This window comes from Fusarium proliferatum (assembly GCF_900067095.1).
Source record: "Fusarium proliferatum ET1 genome assembly, contig: FPRO_scaffold004, whole genome shotgun sequence".
NCBI classification, from domain to species: Eukaryota; Fungi; Ascomycota; class Sordariomycetes; order Hypocreales; family Nectriaceae; genus Fusarium; species Fusarium proliferatum.
In genome coordinates this window covers 1,377,953-1,392,756 of record NW_022194793.1, presented here as the reverse complement: position 1 = coordinate 1,392,756, position 14,804 = coordinate 1,377,953, and the positions used below count along the sequence as shown (strand labels likewise).

Sequence of the window (14,804 nt, the reverse complement as noted above, 5' to 3'; positions counted from 1 at the left end):
TTTTCACATTTTTTTTTTGGTTGTTTTGGGATTTGTAGGCAGCTAACTGCGCTTACTGGAGTACTATGGCGGCGTATGAGCGATGATAAACCTCCTTACCTCCCCAAGTGAAAATAGAGGTAGCATGCATAGAGCAGATCCATTGAGTTTATCTTTGATATGACAGTTGGAAATTTATCAAACTTTTATCATAAATGGCATGTGCAAGCGCATCCCACGTGCTTAAGCCACAGTTCTATGCCCAGCTCAGTTAGTGTACCAGCCACGCACTTCATACCTCCTTAGGTAGCCCACTTTTCTTGATGGCTGTCTTGCAGCTTGCAGATCTAGCCTACTAGCTCTCCCATCTCAGCTGCGTCATCTTGGCTGCCCTGCATCTTTTTTCAACTGCGTGTACCTTACCACAATGGCGTCGGACGAAGAACCAGGAAGTAGGCCTAGCCGGAGGCGCTACGAGGACGAGGACAACGAAATCAGAGACGATCACCGATCGAAATATTCAGAACGTGACTCCGGACGCCGAGAACGTCGTCGATCACGCGACCGACGCGAACGAAGACGGTCCCGGACACCAGAATCTTCACGGCGGAGGTCACGAAGCCGAGACCGTCAACGAGACACAAACCGTGAACATAGACGTCGAAGATCACGAGACGATAAGAGTTCAAGGCGAAGACGTGACGATGATGACGGGGGGGATGACAGACGGGTTGCAAAGCGAAGCCCCTTGAGGCGCACTGGCCCTTTGCCATCTCAGGCAGACTCTTTCGCCGTTACCACCGGCGAGGCTCCTGAGAAACCCAAGGAAAAGCCCAACTTCGCATCCACAGGCGTCTTGGCGGCGGCCTCGAATTCAGTGGCGCAGGCGGACGGCACGGCAATTACACTCAAGTATCACGAGCCCTCCGAGGCGCGTAAGCCGTCGCCACGCGATGTATGGAAGTTGTTCGTTTTCAAAGGCCAGGATATTGTTGACACGATAGAGCTCAGCACGAGGAGCTGCTGGCTCATCGGGCGAGAAATGTCAGTTGTGGACTTGCCCGCGGAGCATCCTAGCATCAGCAAGCAACACGCCGTGATTCAATTTCGCTATGTTGAGAAGAGGAACGAGTTTGGCGACAAAATTGGCAAAGTCAAGCCGTACCTCATCGATCTGGAGAGTGCCAATGGAACGGTTTTGAATGATAGCAAGATCCCAGATAGCAGATATTTGGAGCTCAGGGATAAGGATATGATCCAATTCGGACACAGCACGAGAGAGTATGTGATAATGCTTGCTCCACGAGATTGATCTCTACGAAAATGGAACGATGCACATTTGAGCATGTGGTGACCAGTCTCACTGGAGGTACAAGGTTTTACCCCAAGATGGAATCATACGGCAAGCACATCCATGTCTGCCACAAATAAGAAACTCGGACCATATTCACACCAGCATTGAATGCAAGTGGGAAAAGAAACATGGTTCAATATGGCCATTCAAGGGTACACATACGAAGTCTAGAGCCACGCCAACAGGCGTTCAGGGGCGATGCTCCCGTGAAGGAGAGGTCGGTTCTTCTAATTTCCTGAAAATGAGGCCACGGATCATGGAGGCTCTCGGGTGCCTCCCGAGCTTTCATTCAAGGTATCAAGGAGCTGAGCGATGACTCAACTGCGCAATGGCCTGGAAACCTCGTTGAGATTGGATAACTCTTGCGGCTGAAAGCAACTCGCTGGGCCTGGATTCATATCGACTAGATCAATGAGCATTAGGCCTGAATGCGCCACATAAGAGAGGTTGGCCAAAAAAACTAGGCTCTGAGCCAAAGGTCAGCCTACTGCGAGTCTGGATGGGATTTTTCTCCAATCTGTATTCACAAATTGGCATTGCAAATCCTTGCATCGGCGCAAGGAGAATAACAGTTAGAGCTTTCACCTCAGATAGACTTGACAGAAGGCAAGAAAGGCGTTGGTTGTGCATTTGTGTCTTATTCTAGAGCAGTGTTATTCCCATTGCTACTATGTATCCTTTGGCGCTTTTTGTTTCTCATATTCGCTTAACATTGACAGAGTCAAATACCTACACGAACCAACCCGTTGAAGATAAATGGCAAGCTGTGACGGCACTTCTGTTAAACTCGTTAAACTTGGGATGAAGTTTAAGATGCTCTTGACAAGGTCATTTATACAAATACGTTGTAAGCAAATAGGGCCAGTGTCTTCGATTTCTCCAGGTGCAGGACGAACCATTTAATTATTGCGAATATACCAACTAAGCCGATGGTTAAAACGAATTGTTCTACCATATAGTAGCAAGTGAACCCCAAGTTCGAATAGCTGAATAAGGTTTCTTATTACTAGTGCTGGAGTTTGCCCAGTCTGGCTTATTGCCTCCTGTCTGGTCTCCCCTATATCTTGCCTATATGGGCAAACTGCATTCAATCAGACTTATCCAAGCTACACAACACAGATCTGTATATATGAAACCCTATTAGAACCTACCCTCATGATCTTCCAGTCACATCCCATGAAGATGCCTATCTTCTCTTGTAACTCCATATAACTGCCAGATAACACAACTGGCAAAAAGACATACATACAACAGCAGGTATTCGCTGGTCGTCACCGACCCAACTACTAATCCGCCCCTTATCAGCTTATCTATGGGGGAGCGGACGGGACCCCGAGTTCTCTGATAGGTATGGTCGTATGTGCTTAAGTGAGGGCATCGCCAGATCTATATGGCAGTCAAGATCATCAAGATTGTTTCACAGGGATAAACGGCGTGTCCCTTCTGATATCACGACATGTGAAGAGCTTCTAACGAGGAAAAAAGGAAATAAATTTCAAGGGTATACCTAAGTTACAGCAAAAGGTGGGCAGCTCTGTAGTCTTTACCAGCCGCCATGGCCTGAAGCTCAAGACGGGAGGGTTTGAGTGTCCAGTCATATGCTGGTCGCAAGGACCATGTTACCTTTCAAGGCGGATATGAATCCTAAGAGCTTAGGATTCTAATAAACGATCGATAAAAGTTTTACTTGATTTATATAATATAAAGCTACTTAGTTCTAGAGCTACTCAAAGCTTGAGGCATATCTCAATTTCGCAAAACCCATACTTTTCGTGGCTTGGATTCCTTTAGCAATATCTATCCATGATGCTCACTACTCTGTACATCCATGTTAACAGTATAGAACGCGCCAACACCCCTACCAATTGTATAGCGGCCCCCGGAAATGCCCCTACAAAAAAGGTCTTAGCTGAAACCCATTCGGCCAACGCGATAAAAAAAGCCCTACAGGCACCTTTCAGCTGGGCGAGAACTCAGCCACTGCCCCTGACACGGCCACGGACACGGACACGCACCATTTGACTCAGCTTTCAATGTCTACTGCTACCTGGAGTTAGGTATGAGTCTTGTGATGGGATGGCCCCCAATAGTTGAAGATGGCGCGTCTCACTCAGCCCGGCGATAAATAGAATAACAGGGTTGCAACTCACAGCCTCGGTGAGAGGAAATGATTGCTCACACTCGTCACTTGTTAGGCAGCGCAATTGTCGACAGCCTCGTTCTGATTCGAGCGGCCATTTATACGCCGATCAGCCGCACATTTCTTGCAAGCAAGGTTGCTCGCTTGCTTGCTTGACTTAGCTCTGTTCAGGGATTCCCCAATGTTTGGAACGACACCACGACCATCGAGCTTCCCCATTTTCGACGACACATCATGGTGAGTCTCACTGCTCGAACCTGTCGAGTCTCATTTACAGCGTGCGGCAGTTGGCTGACAGTGGCCGAAACAGGGGTCCGAGAACCGTTCAGTAGCCCGCTACGAGACAACAGCGGTATACACTCATCCAGAGGCCAAAGTTGACATTGTTCTTGTCCATGGGCTCAATGGAACGCCCGACAAGACATGGACGGCCAAGAATGGAACTTTCTGGCCTCTGGACCTATTACCAGTCTCACTCAGAGGCGCACAGGCTAACATCCTGGTCTACGGCTATAATGCAGACGTCTATTCCAAAAGGAACAATCAGACAGCCAGCGACAGCTTTATTCACCAGCATGCGCAGAATCTCATAACAAATCTGACCCTCCATCGCCAAAGCGAAGGCACATTCAAGAACCCCATCATTTGGGTATGTCATAGCTTGGGGGGCATCCTCGTCAAACGAGCTCTCCTCTACTCATCTGATGTTCGCGAACCTCACCTTGAGCATTTCCGATCCATTTTCGTTTCGACCTTTGGCCTGGTCTTCTTGGGAACACCCCATGTTGGCTCAGATGCAGCTACTTGGGGTCTCATTCTTCAAGCCATGTCCGATGCAGTCATACCCAAGAGGTTTTTCGACTCTGAGTCGGTGCTTTTGAAGACTCTTAAGAAAGACAACGAAACCTTGGCGAACATCAACAGTCACTTTTTGGATATATATCAGCGCTTTGAGATTCATATGGTTCGCGAGAATCAGAAAACCGATATCAAGGGCCACAAGTATGCCGTCCTTGCCTCCTCGGAAGCGTGGTCACCTAGCTAACTTTTATTATAGAATTTTTATTGTTGACGCCAACTCAGCTGGACCTCAGTTGCCTGGTGTCACTTACTACGGGATAGAGGCATCGCACTCCAACATGTGCAAGTTCGATGGCGCCAACTCCCCAGGCTTTCGTAACATTGCTATCACTATACAGCAGTGGATTCAAAGGGCCCCATCTGCTACCCAGGAACGATGGCTTGCCGAAGAAGACGAGAGACGAGCCCGTGCCATGACAAGAGCAACTGAGATTATGTCGCCTTACACAAGTCAGACTCAGACACCTGTGCTGAGTCAAGATATATCATCGTTCAGAGTGAAGAAGCCAGTCCTGGAAGGATCATCTTTGGCACTACTCAATAGAGATGAATCAATCTTTGTTCACCCAGAACGCTTCCGCCCCAACTCGCTCTTTAGAGGTCGACAGCAAGAGCTGGGGGATCTTCATGCCATGCTCATGGACCGACAGCGCAGAGACCAAGGTACTTCAGCTGTTCTCATATGGTCAGTTCCTGGAGGAGGAAAGACGCATCTCGCCAGGGAATATGCTTTCAAGCATCGTCATGACTACTCATGCGGCGTCTTCTGGGTACGCACAAAGACTCCTGAAGATCTCGAAGATGGATTCTTGAGGATTGCCAAACATGCCATATCTCAGACAGAAATCGATATACAGGACGAGACAACCCTCCAGAATCCGAGCAAGGTGATCCCTTTGGTTCGAAACTGGCTTGATCGATCGGAGAACTGGCTCCTCATCCTAGATGGAGCTCTATGTGACACCCCGAATCTGAAGAATTGTATACCCGATGCGAGAAACTCAAGCCTGATCCTAACGTCTACCGACACATCCATCGCAGGAGACCATCACTTTGACAATCCCCAGAAACTCGAACTCGGACCACTGGCTGACAATGATGCGCGTACGTTGCTGCTCGAGGATATGGACAAGAAGAAACCCTGGACCCAGGACGATCTCGACCGCGCTCTGGAAGTAGTTCGGTTGGTTGAAGGCCTGCCACTAGCCATCCATACCGCAGCTGGTCAGATGAAAGCTACCAAAGAGCCACTGGCAAAGTACATTCGATCTTACAAGAAGCGGCCCCGTACCGGCGGGTTGGGGGCTTACAAAGCTGTGCGAGAAAAGCTTAAAGAACGAGGGGAGACAGCGGCGCTTAACCTCATGTATCTCCTCGCATTCTGGGGAGGACGGGTGCCGGTCGAGATGCTGTCACTTGGTATGTTATCAGCCCTCATCACTCCCGGAACGAAGCTAACGTGATAGGCCTGAAAGCACTTGATAAGCGCACTCCTGTGCGTACCCATGACTCGATGGGTAAGCGGAGTCTCAACAAGACATTCACCGTTCTCATAGCGTTTGCTCTCATCGAGCGTGACGAGATAGAAGATGTCCCATCGGTGAGCACGCCCGGCGAAACGATCCCTAGTTCAAGACCAATGGAGCCTCTCGACGTGCTCAAGATCCATGGTATCGTGCAAAGCTTCTTTCTTGAGGCCTTGAAGAAAGACGGGCAGTACAACTTTTGGCTTGAACGTGCTGCCGCTGTTTTCCTCGAGTCTTTCGACCGGGGAGATAGCCGTGCCAAGAAAAATAAGGAGATGGGCATTCCAGATGACTATCGAAGGTTCGCCACCCAGTGCCGAAGGATTTTGAAGCATCTCGAAGAGGTCGATAGGCCGAGTCTAGAACTCATGTCCGTTGAGCAAGCCTTGCAAGGCCGGTTCGAGGATATTCAGGTCAAGATTCGCACCTTGGCACGCTCAATGACCACAGACTCTGAAGGAAGATGGGTTCGGGGACCTTATGTGTCGGTATTTGAGAAAAGCAACAGTGCTTCTCTGTCAAGCTCATTTACCACTCCGGATGACGACAACATCGAGGAAGAAAAGCAAGCCTCTTGGGACTTGCGCACTAGTTTCCCTTCGCTGGAAGCAGACAACGATGCCCCATACCCATACGATAGTACAATGCCCGTACCGGTGTTCTATGAGGATGACGATACTTTAATGGGGAGCGTGGTCTCTCAGCAACGGCCCGCAGAAAGACGTTCAAGTGGCAACAGCCCAAGGGTGTCTGAGCGTGACCTGAATGAGAGTTGGACTTTGATCAGGGAACCAAATGTCCCTCGATCGAGGCCACTCTTTGAGCCTGCTGAGCGCGTTATAAGGCCGACAGTCAGAGGCCAGAGCGTGGGGGCTATTCCTCGACCAGACTCTCAGCTTCGAGAGATAAATCGTGAGCGTGCTGAAGAAAACCCGTTCATGGGTTCAGGAGATGGCACGATCCCAACTATGGAGATTGCCAACGCAGACTGGCTCACCCATAATCGCATAACAGACCGCCCACGCGCAAGTCATTCGGATACATCTCTCGATGCAGATATTGACCACTGGGCACTGGGCCTGCCTATCACCAGTCACTCAGTGAGCAGCCTCAGACCTATATCTCATCATCAGCAACCAGCATCTAGTCATCGTCGTACTCTGTCTACTGGAGAGGTTTTGTCATCTTCGTTGCCAAATAGCCTTGCAAGCAGCACCCTTCGGCCCCCCTCGTCGGGACCTGAAAGTCAGTCTTCTCAGCCCATGTCACGAAACTCTTCCTCCAGATCAGATCAACCTGTCTCGTGTAACCCTGCTGTTCCCAGGTGGGCACGACGTGTGCCATCGGCCACAGCCACAGAGCCCTCGCCACGACATATCACAAATAGTCCTGACAATACGTCTTTGGGGTATCAATCATGGCAGATGAGGCAATCAGGGCCCTGGAATGCTGAAGGGGCCTCTAGGAGGGAAATCACCTCGAGCCCTAGACCAGAGGTGGAGGCGGATGGCGCGGACATGGTGAGATCAGGTTCCGGAGGGATTCAGTTCCACGGTCGCATTATTGAATTTGGAAGATTACAGCCAGCAAATGCGCAACCAGTCTATCCATTAGAAATCAGCGAGTCGACTCACGCTCTGGAAAGCCAGGCTACCACCACCCGAAGAAGACGGAACACAAATAGCCAACCTCCTGGTTATCCCCGACCAGATACATCACGATAAGAGATCGGGAGAATTTCATGGACAAAATGCCCCAGATGTAGCCAAATATGTACTATATGATGTATCAAAAATAAGAAGTAGATTTGAAAGACAACGTTACAATGATGTGTTTTTAACTAATAACAATACCATCATGACTGACCTTTGGGTATGTTGTTCATACAAGTATACTGGCTGTGGCACTTCTCAATGCTTCGGCTCTTCTTCATCTCCTTTATCTTGTTATGTTTTGCCCTCCCATGCTCATAGAGTTGCTGTTCTAGGCACACCGTTCTCGGAGACAAGCATTGGGGGTAATTCTACAGGACTCCGACCATTTCTGTAACTCCACAAACGGCTCACATCCTTGACACGGATTCCGTGATCATCACTAGCCTCCTTGATTGTGTTTGAGATCCCATGAACCTCAATTGGCGTTGAAGCATCGCCAGATCCAAATCCCTGCGTTCCAGCCCATGATATTTCGAAGGCTTCTCTCGCGTTGGCAGAGGCGCTGCCTTCTTCGCCGACCTTGATGGCCTCATTCATGAACTCATTGTCTTCATCAGCGCCCACATACTCTCCAGTCTCAGCATCCTTCTTCAAAGGGAACATGGCGTTTAGGTAATGCTGATTCATCTGGTGGCCACCGTGGCGGCCGTCTGCTCGAGAGAATAATCGCCCCTGAAACCGTGGGAGTTCTCGCGATTCCATCCTGTTTGTTGCAAAATGCAGTATGCCCCATATGGCAACAAAATCTGTACTATTGGCATAGTGCTCCACGTGCAAGATACACCTGTCTTTGGCAGCGGAAATAGATCGAGTCGACACACCAGAGGATTCTTTCCTAACCGGATTACGAGCCTTTAGGGCCAGGTCATCCTTAGCTTCGAGTGGGCTGCTAGAAGGAGAGTCGAAAGAGGACTCAGTAAGAACAGTGCTCATCGCAGATAGGGGCTTGAGACGAGCCAGCATCTGCGAAGACCGATGGCGATGGGGATTGTTGAAGTGATTGGCAGCGTTCCCAAAGGTATAGACCTCGAGTTTAGACATTAGATCTTGTGGCAGCTCCTGGAGCAACCAATCGAGAACCAGGCCCCCCTCGATTCCTCCTTGGGAGTGTAGCACGAAGATGACTTTGGACTTGCTTTCATCATAGAGGATGTCTTTGAGAAGTCTGAAACAAATTCTGACATCCCCAGTTGCGTAGCCAAAATTGCGCTGTATCAGACATTCAACGACATCAAATATTATTCCGCGAGTCTGGTTATGAATGCCAAGAATAGGCCGGCCAAAAGTCAGTGCAAGTCGGTTCAAGTTTGACTGCATCCAATGTTCTCTATGGAGCTTGTCAGTGGGCAATACCATGTTTTAGTTCAAGATCATCATACCCAACAGCAACGCCGTTCAAGAAAACCCATTGTTCGTGTGCGTGCTCAGGCCGATCCTTGGCATACTTTTCATCCGAGGTATAAGTTTCCTTGCTACCATTGAGAAGCTTACAGATGAGCCAGTTGGTAAACATGAAACCAGCGATACCTGTTGCCGCCATCCAGACTGGAAACACAATAGAGAATGGCAGGGCTATGATGAACCCTAGCTGCAGGAAGAAGAGAACCAGGTGGACGACAACGCAGAACACGTTCTGAGGGGACGGATAGAGCTCATCGAAAACCTTGCATTTGAAGGGATAGACGGGCCAGATGACCCATGGTAGTGCCCATACATAGACAAAGAAATAGTATACGTCCTTGGCGAGAAGCTTGAAGGGAAAGTCGGTATGAGAGTAGTCGATGACGGACTCTTCGCCAATCTGAGAGCGATAGTACTGAGTTGCACCCATAGTGGTGATGCTATGGATGTATGTGAGGTTTTAGTAGTTATTCATCGAGGATCAAAATAGGGGGTAGTTATTGGAAGTTGTAGGTATAGTAGGTTGACGTTGGGAGACTCGAGATGTTGGCCTGTCCTTTGTTTACCTAAGTAGGTAGGTAGCTACCTACTGTACCTTGGTATTTTCGTTGGCAGGCAGGCTCTTAGATACCTAGTAGGTATGAGCCCGAGTAAGTAGGTATGGACGCAAGACAACTGACGTTATGAGCTACTGTCGCGTGACGAAAAGTAAAGAAGGATGAGCAGGTGCTTCACATGCAACAAGACTGCTGACGGTCTAAGAAGCAAAAGAACTTTAGCTACCTAGGTACTGGTCTATATATTTACACAAGTATGTGTATGGAGGCGGGCTGGCAGCTAAAACGCTCAGCCTTGTTCCATGTCGACACCCTCATCCCCAGATTTGGCCCAGGCAACGACGAGTAAGAGGCCGAATTACCATGTCAGATGCCCCCGGTTGACGATGAAGAATTGGATGCGACGTCATCACACCAACTTGGCGCCGGGATCGCTGAGGCTTAGTGGGCTCGGCAGCCAGGGCATGGCATGCTCACTGGAGCCAAGACGGCAAGGCTTGGGCTGTGAGCGTTATAGCGTCAAGTCGTGAATATGGATTCTACTAAGTGTAGAAGAGAAGACTGAAATTTAATTTCTAGACGTATACTGTTATTGTACAAGACCAGGCCGTTGAAGATGTGGCGGTCAATGGGATTGTTTCAGTCGGGTGCCTAGGTAGGTAGGTAGTTACTCTACTAATACGATCCCAGTATCGCGGCCGGGGGTCCATTGACGGGACCTACTGCCTACTGCCTACTGCAAGTTTATAGGGTAGCTGCACCATACTATCTTAATTTCTAGTACTTATCAAAGCCAAGTTGCAGGATCATAAGTTTTGAGCTTGTACTTTGAGGATATTAGTATATTTAGAAGGGATACTAATGCATCAAGACGAGGTAGTGGGCTTATTTGAGGTGCAGTTGAGTTACTAAACCAACTATAGACGAACAGGAATGACATTGCCTTGTTGGACCAAAACCCATCGCTGATTTTCTTAAAAGTACGTTGTCTCAGTCTCATCCACAATTTGCACCTTGATGCACCCATTCTTAGGGTCTGCCGATAAAGACAAACCCTCCAGAGCCTGTTCCAGAGGGAAAACATGCGATACCAACTTCTTCACATCTATCAAGCCCCCCTCAATACACGCAATACCTGCTGGCCAGGTGTCCTTGTATCTGTTGATGAATCGAAGTTGAATCTGTAAACTATCATCAGTGTCACACCTCGGCACCAACAGTCTTGATTACATACCTCGGCAAGAGACAAATGCATAAAAGGCAGGTTGTTCATAATCGACCTGCCAACACCGACAACCATGAGAACACCCCCACGACGTACCATATACGCAGCGGAGCATACACTGCTTTCGATACCGGTACATTCAAACACAACCCTAGGCTGAACATACTCTGTTTCACCGAACAGATTCCTCACAGACTTCCCATTCTGCTCGTTACTCTTGCTAATGTCAACCTGATACGTAATAGCGGTGGGAACGAACTCCTTTGCAAAAGCCAGTCGTTTGGGTTCAACATCGGTGATGACCAGGGGATGGGCCCCAGAAGCTCGCGCGGCGGCGAGGGCAAGAAGGCCAATAGGGCCAGCACCACAGATCACAGCAGGCGTTCCGAGTGTGATCGGGGCGGAGTTTATGCCGTGGAGGACGACGCTCAGGGGCTCGAGAAGGGCGCCCTCGGCGAAGGAGACACTATCGGGAAGTCTGAGAGCCATTAGTTCCTCAATGCTTCCGTCCTTTCAAACTCCACTTTGTCATACTTATGAAGCCATTTGGCAGGATGAACCTTGTATCGCTGCAGAGTTCCTGCATAAGGGTATACCCCGGAGAACTGCACATCTTCACAGAGATTGTATCGGCCGTCTTTACACAGAAAGCAATGACCGCAAGAAACACCAGGCTCAACAGCCACCCGGTCGCCTAGACATTGGCATAAGTAACAATACTCCATTCTCCTCATTTTTTTGCTTACCTGGTTGGAGATCTGCAACCTCCTCACCAACACGAATCACAACACCAGCGGCCTCATGTCCAATGATGCAATCACCCTCAAATACAAGGGAACCTATACATCCTGTTTTCCAAAAATGAACATCAGAACTGTCCGCATAATCAGCGACCAATCTTTTGCTACTGACAACTCCATATCTCACCCGCAAATACCGGTGGCCTTGATGTGAACAAGAACCTCGCCAGGCTTGGGTGCATACACAGGCGCGTCGACTCTTTTCAAGTTGTGATCTGCCGTGACCTGCAATGATGGGTTCGGTAGGGGAGCCTTGAGAGTTTGCGTATCGCTAGAATAGCCGTTGAGCATGACCTTGAGCTCATCAACAATCGGTGCTACATCATGGGTGAGGGGTTGTGAGGCTGTCAGCGAACACATGGTGATGGGACGAAGCGAGAAGAATAGTTTAAGGAGAAGAAAGATTCAGGGAGGACTGTGGAACGAAGAAGTAGTGACAAAGGTATCGAGTGAGAAAAGAAAGGCCATCTCTGTCTCATTCCACCCCGGTTTTACTCGCATACAACATTGTCCGTGTAGCAAATGGTACTCTGCTCTACAGGACATTACAGGCTTCGAGATTATCTTCTCCCCACTTCTCCACCCAAAGGTTACCTAGTGGAGGGCTTAAAATTGCCTGTTCTGGACGTCGTCAACAATCATTCAAACCTCTAACTGTTCGCCATGGTACATATATCGATTTCTATAAGGCCCCATTTATGCATTTTCTGAAGCACCCAAGGCGAGCCAAACCATAGGCTTCGTGACTGTTAAGTATATGCCACCTGCGTACCCAGTCATTGAAATCATGTACACAGAAATCCAACAATACTCTATTCTCTAACGACATGTAGAACTGACAGCTAAAATCATGACCACTGGATACACCGTTCCTCAAGCTTAAAAGCACAAATACATAAAGACGAAGCCTCCTCAAACACCCGGCGTTCTCAGTCTGGTTGCCACTCATGCATGAGTTGCGCTGATAATGAGTTTACGTTCCATCCTGTCAACGACCCAATGCGGTCAATTCCACGCAGAATAGCGTGCTGCTGGGGCTCATAGGTCATCCGCTTAGCAGCAAAATAAAAAGACGCCAGCAAGCTGAAGTCCCAGTTGGTCCGCGTGTCATTATTCAGGCTGATACCACAGATTCGCTGAGCATGCCATAGCGGTGACAAATAGATGTTTCGGCCATGCTCCTTCGGGAGGGTACGTGGCCGATTCAGTAGAAGCAACAGCATCGACGTATGGTACAGCTGGTTTGCCAAGATTGCTGCCCCATTGGTAAAGAGCACCAGAGGGAAGAGTTGTTCGCCGTCCTCAGTCTCGAGCATGGGTTTGAAGTCTGGGGGGCGGTTTGAGTACCACTTATGAAGAGCTTCAGAAAATCCTTTCCATCTGTGGGCGGCCGGAAGGCGGATTGTGTCAGGATCAGCCTGAATATCACCCCCGAAGCAATAATTGAGGACTTCGCCACACAAAAGAACAGGCTCTCGCCCGCATCTGTGTGGTTCTCTACTCAGAATGTCCATAGGTGAAGAAACTTCGCGAGAGACGATGGAGGGTATAGGGACTGAAGAGCCGTTCATAAGACCGACAGAAACACCTGAACTAGTGAGCAGTTGCCTTCAAATTTATGAGATGAACGAACCCAGGCGTAGGATCATCCAAGACACAGCTAGCGCGGCGGCGGGGTGATGTAATTGGAAAGGAGTTGAGTTGATTGTCTCATAGCCTGTACTCTTTGATGGGCTTAACCAAGAGGTTGGCTGTGTGGCGAACTGTCGGCGGAGGGTGGTAAAGGTAAAGACCAGGACGCGGCAAAGAATTTCGATGCTGGAAGTGCTTGTATGAGGTAATAAGGGCTGCTCATTTAGATCGAGCTGGATACCATCTCCAAGAGTTTCCAAAGCAAGGGAGAGGACAGAGTCGAGAACAGAAATAGAGTCCATAGCAACGCGTGGGACAAACAACCCAAATGTCTGGTCAGGATCGCTGATATCAAGCTGTGAGATGTGTTAGATTGCTCCTAGAGACAAGAGGGGACAACTTCACCCAAGGCGCAATATTGTATCTGTAATGTCGTAGTAGCTCAACAGCACGATCCTGTGGCATATGAAGACAATTGGGGAAAGCATATTCACGAGGCTGGTCTCTCACTTCGAGTTGCACATTCTGTGGAAGTTGTCCAAACAGTCCCCCATTGGTGCCAGTTTGAGACACTGTAGGTGCTGAAGGGGATACATAGTGGTCGTTACCAAGAGCGAGGAGTCCGTCGAGGGCAGTTTCATACGCTGCATTGGAGGGTGAAATGACGAGATTGAAGTCTACAGAGTCTTGTAGACTATGAGAAGGGGCTTGAGGAGATGTGACATAAGTTTCGATGCTGGGACTGATTATCGCTGGCGACGGAAGCAGAGCAGGCGGCTCGGGTGGGGTTGTTTGTTGAATCTTGCGTGTAGCAACAGTTGTATCTACCTCTATAGATGAACACTCTGTCTTCTCAGCCTCGCTCAAGGTGGATTCGTTATGATGTGCATGTATACCAGACTTTGTTGCTGTTTCTGGCACAACAAACTAATTCTTATGTTAGTAGACATGGATCAATTGAAGTCCTTGATCAACATACCCTCAGCTTAGCATACGATTGTTTTGCGTTACGGGGACCCGAAGACGTCTTCGCATTCTTTTGAAGAAACGACAGCTTGGTTCCATATTGGCACTCGAACCCTCCATCAACGCAACGTTGACACGAAGGTTTCCCTTCATCGCCTAAGGTAGAATCAGTGAGTGCCCACTATGACATTTACACAGATCGTTGACTTACACTTCCGTCTTCGTACCCTGCACTTGAAACACCCTGTCCTCGTTCTCTTCAGGCGGGTCTTTGCCTCAGTCTCAACGTCTCCCATGGCAAATAAAGTGCTTACATGAAAAGGACTGCAACTCCAAAGTGGGAAAGTTGAAGCCTTTACGTGGGGTGGGACCTGGGGAGATGGGGTATGACATGGGGTTTTCGGAGCCGACCTTGACTCGTTAGCTTCAGAAATATTACCAAATGAGGAATAACTAAGCGTCGGGAAGTGGCAGGGATTATGCTACTGTTTATGACTTGCGATAGTGCTGAACTAGGTAGTAAGTTTGATATTACCATGACAGATGTCTCGAGTTATTCGTCAAGCGGAGACTGGAGGCCAAAATGGAAAAGAGAGCAGCCCAAGACGCTCTCTACAGGTCTCACTCCCTTCTTTTTCTCTATTTTCC

General features: G+C 48.9%; 5 protein-coding genes and 1 non-coding gene across 6 annotated transcripts; 2 read left to right on the top strand and 4 right to left on the bottom strand.

The window, feature by feature from the left end:
* Window positions 1–406: 406 nt before the first annotated feature.
* On the top strand, window positions 407–1,291 carry FPRO_04632 (related to PML1 Subunit of the RES complex, which is required for nuclear retention of unspliced pre-mRNAs; the record flags this gene model as incomplete). Its single annotated transcript, XM_031230165.1, has 1 exon — window positions 407–1,291. The coding sequence occupies one exon, from the start codon at window positions 407–409 to the stop codon at window positions 1,289–1,291; it is 885 nt and encodes a 294-aa protein (XP_031080328.1).
* A 1,284-nt stretch (window positions 1,292–2,575) lies between these two features.
* rrna50 lies at window positions 2,576–2,691 on the bottom strand. Its single transcript, XR_004093514.1, has one exon. It is a non-coding gene; the product is annotated as a ribosomal RNA (ribosomal RNA).
* A 1,016-nt stretch (window positions 2,692–3,707) lies between these two features.
* FPRO_04631 (uncharacterized protein) lies at window positions 3,708–7,584 on the top strand (the record flags this gene model as incomplete). The annotated part of the gene is made up of 4 exons (XM_031230164.1): window positions 3,708–3,710; window positions 3,784–4,475; window positions 4,531–5,753; window positions 5,801–7,584. The coding sequence occupies 4 exons, from the start codon at window positions 3,708–3,710 to the stop codon at window positions 7,582–7,584; spliced, it is 3,702 nt and encodes a 1,233-aa protein (XP_031080327.1).
* A 243-nt stretch (window positions 7,585–7,827) lies between these two features.
* On the bottom strand, window positions 7,828–9,406 carry FPRO_04630 (uncharacterized protein; the record flags this gene model as incomplete). Its single annotated transcript, XM_031230163.1, has 2 exons — window positions 7,828–8,902; window positions 8,955–9,406. 2 exons carry the CDS (start codon window positions 9,404–9,406, stop codon window positions 7,828–7,830), a joined length of 1,527 nt encoding a protein of 508 aa, XP_031080326.1.
* A 1,101-nt stretch (window positions 9,407–10,507) lies between these two features.
* Window positions 10,508–11,918, bottom strand: FPRO_04629 (putative L-arabinitol 4-dehydrogenase; the record flags this gene model as incomplete). The annotated part of the gene is made up of 5 exons (XM_031230161.1): window positions 10,508–10,714; window positions 10,768–11,236; window positions 11,293–11,452; window positions 11,505–11,632; window positions 11,686–11,918. 5 exons carry the CDS (start codon window positions 11,916–11,918, stop codon window positions 10,508–10,510), a joined length of 1,197 nt encoding a protein of 398 aa, XP_031080325.1.
* Window positions 11,919–12,487: 569 nt separating this feature from the next.
* On the bottom strand, window positions 12,488–14,452 carry FPRO_04628 (uncharacterized protein; the record flags this gene model as incomplete). The annotated part of the gene is made up of 5 exons (XM_031230160.1): window positions 12,488–13,146; window positions 13,192–13,546; window positions 13,596–14,117; window positions 14,170–14,312; window positions 14,368–14,452. The coding sequence occupies 5 exons, from the start codon at window positions 14,450–14,452 to the stop codon at window positions 12,488–12,490; spliced, it is 1,764 nt and encodes a 587-aa protein (XP_031080324.1).
* Window positions 14,453–14,804: the final 352 nt, after the last annotated feature.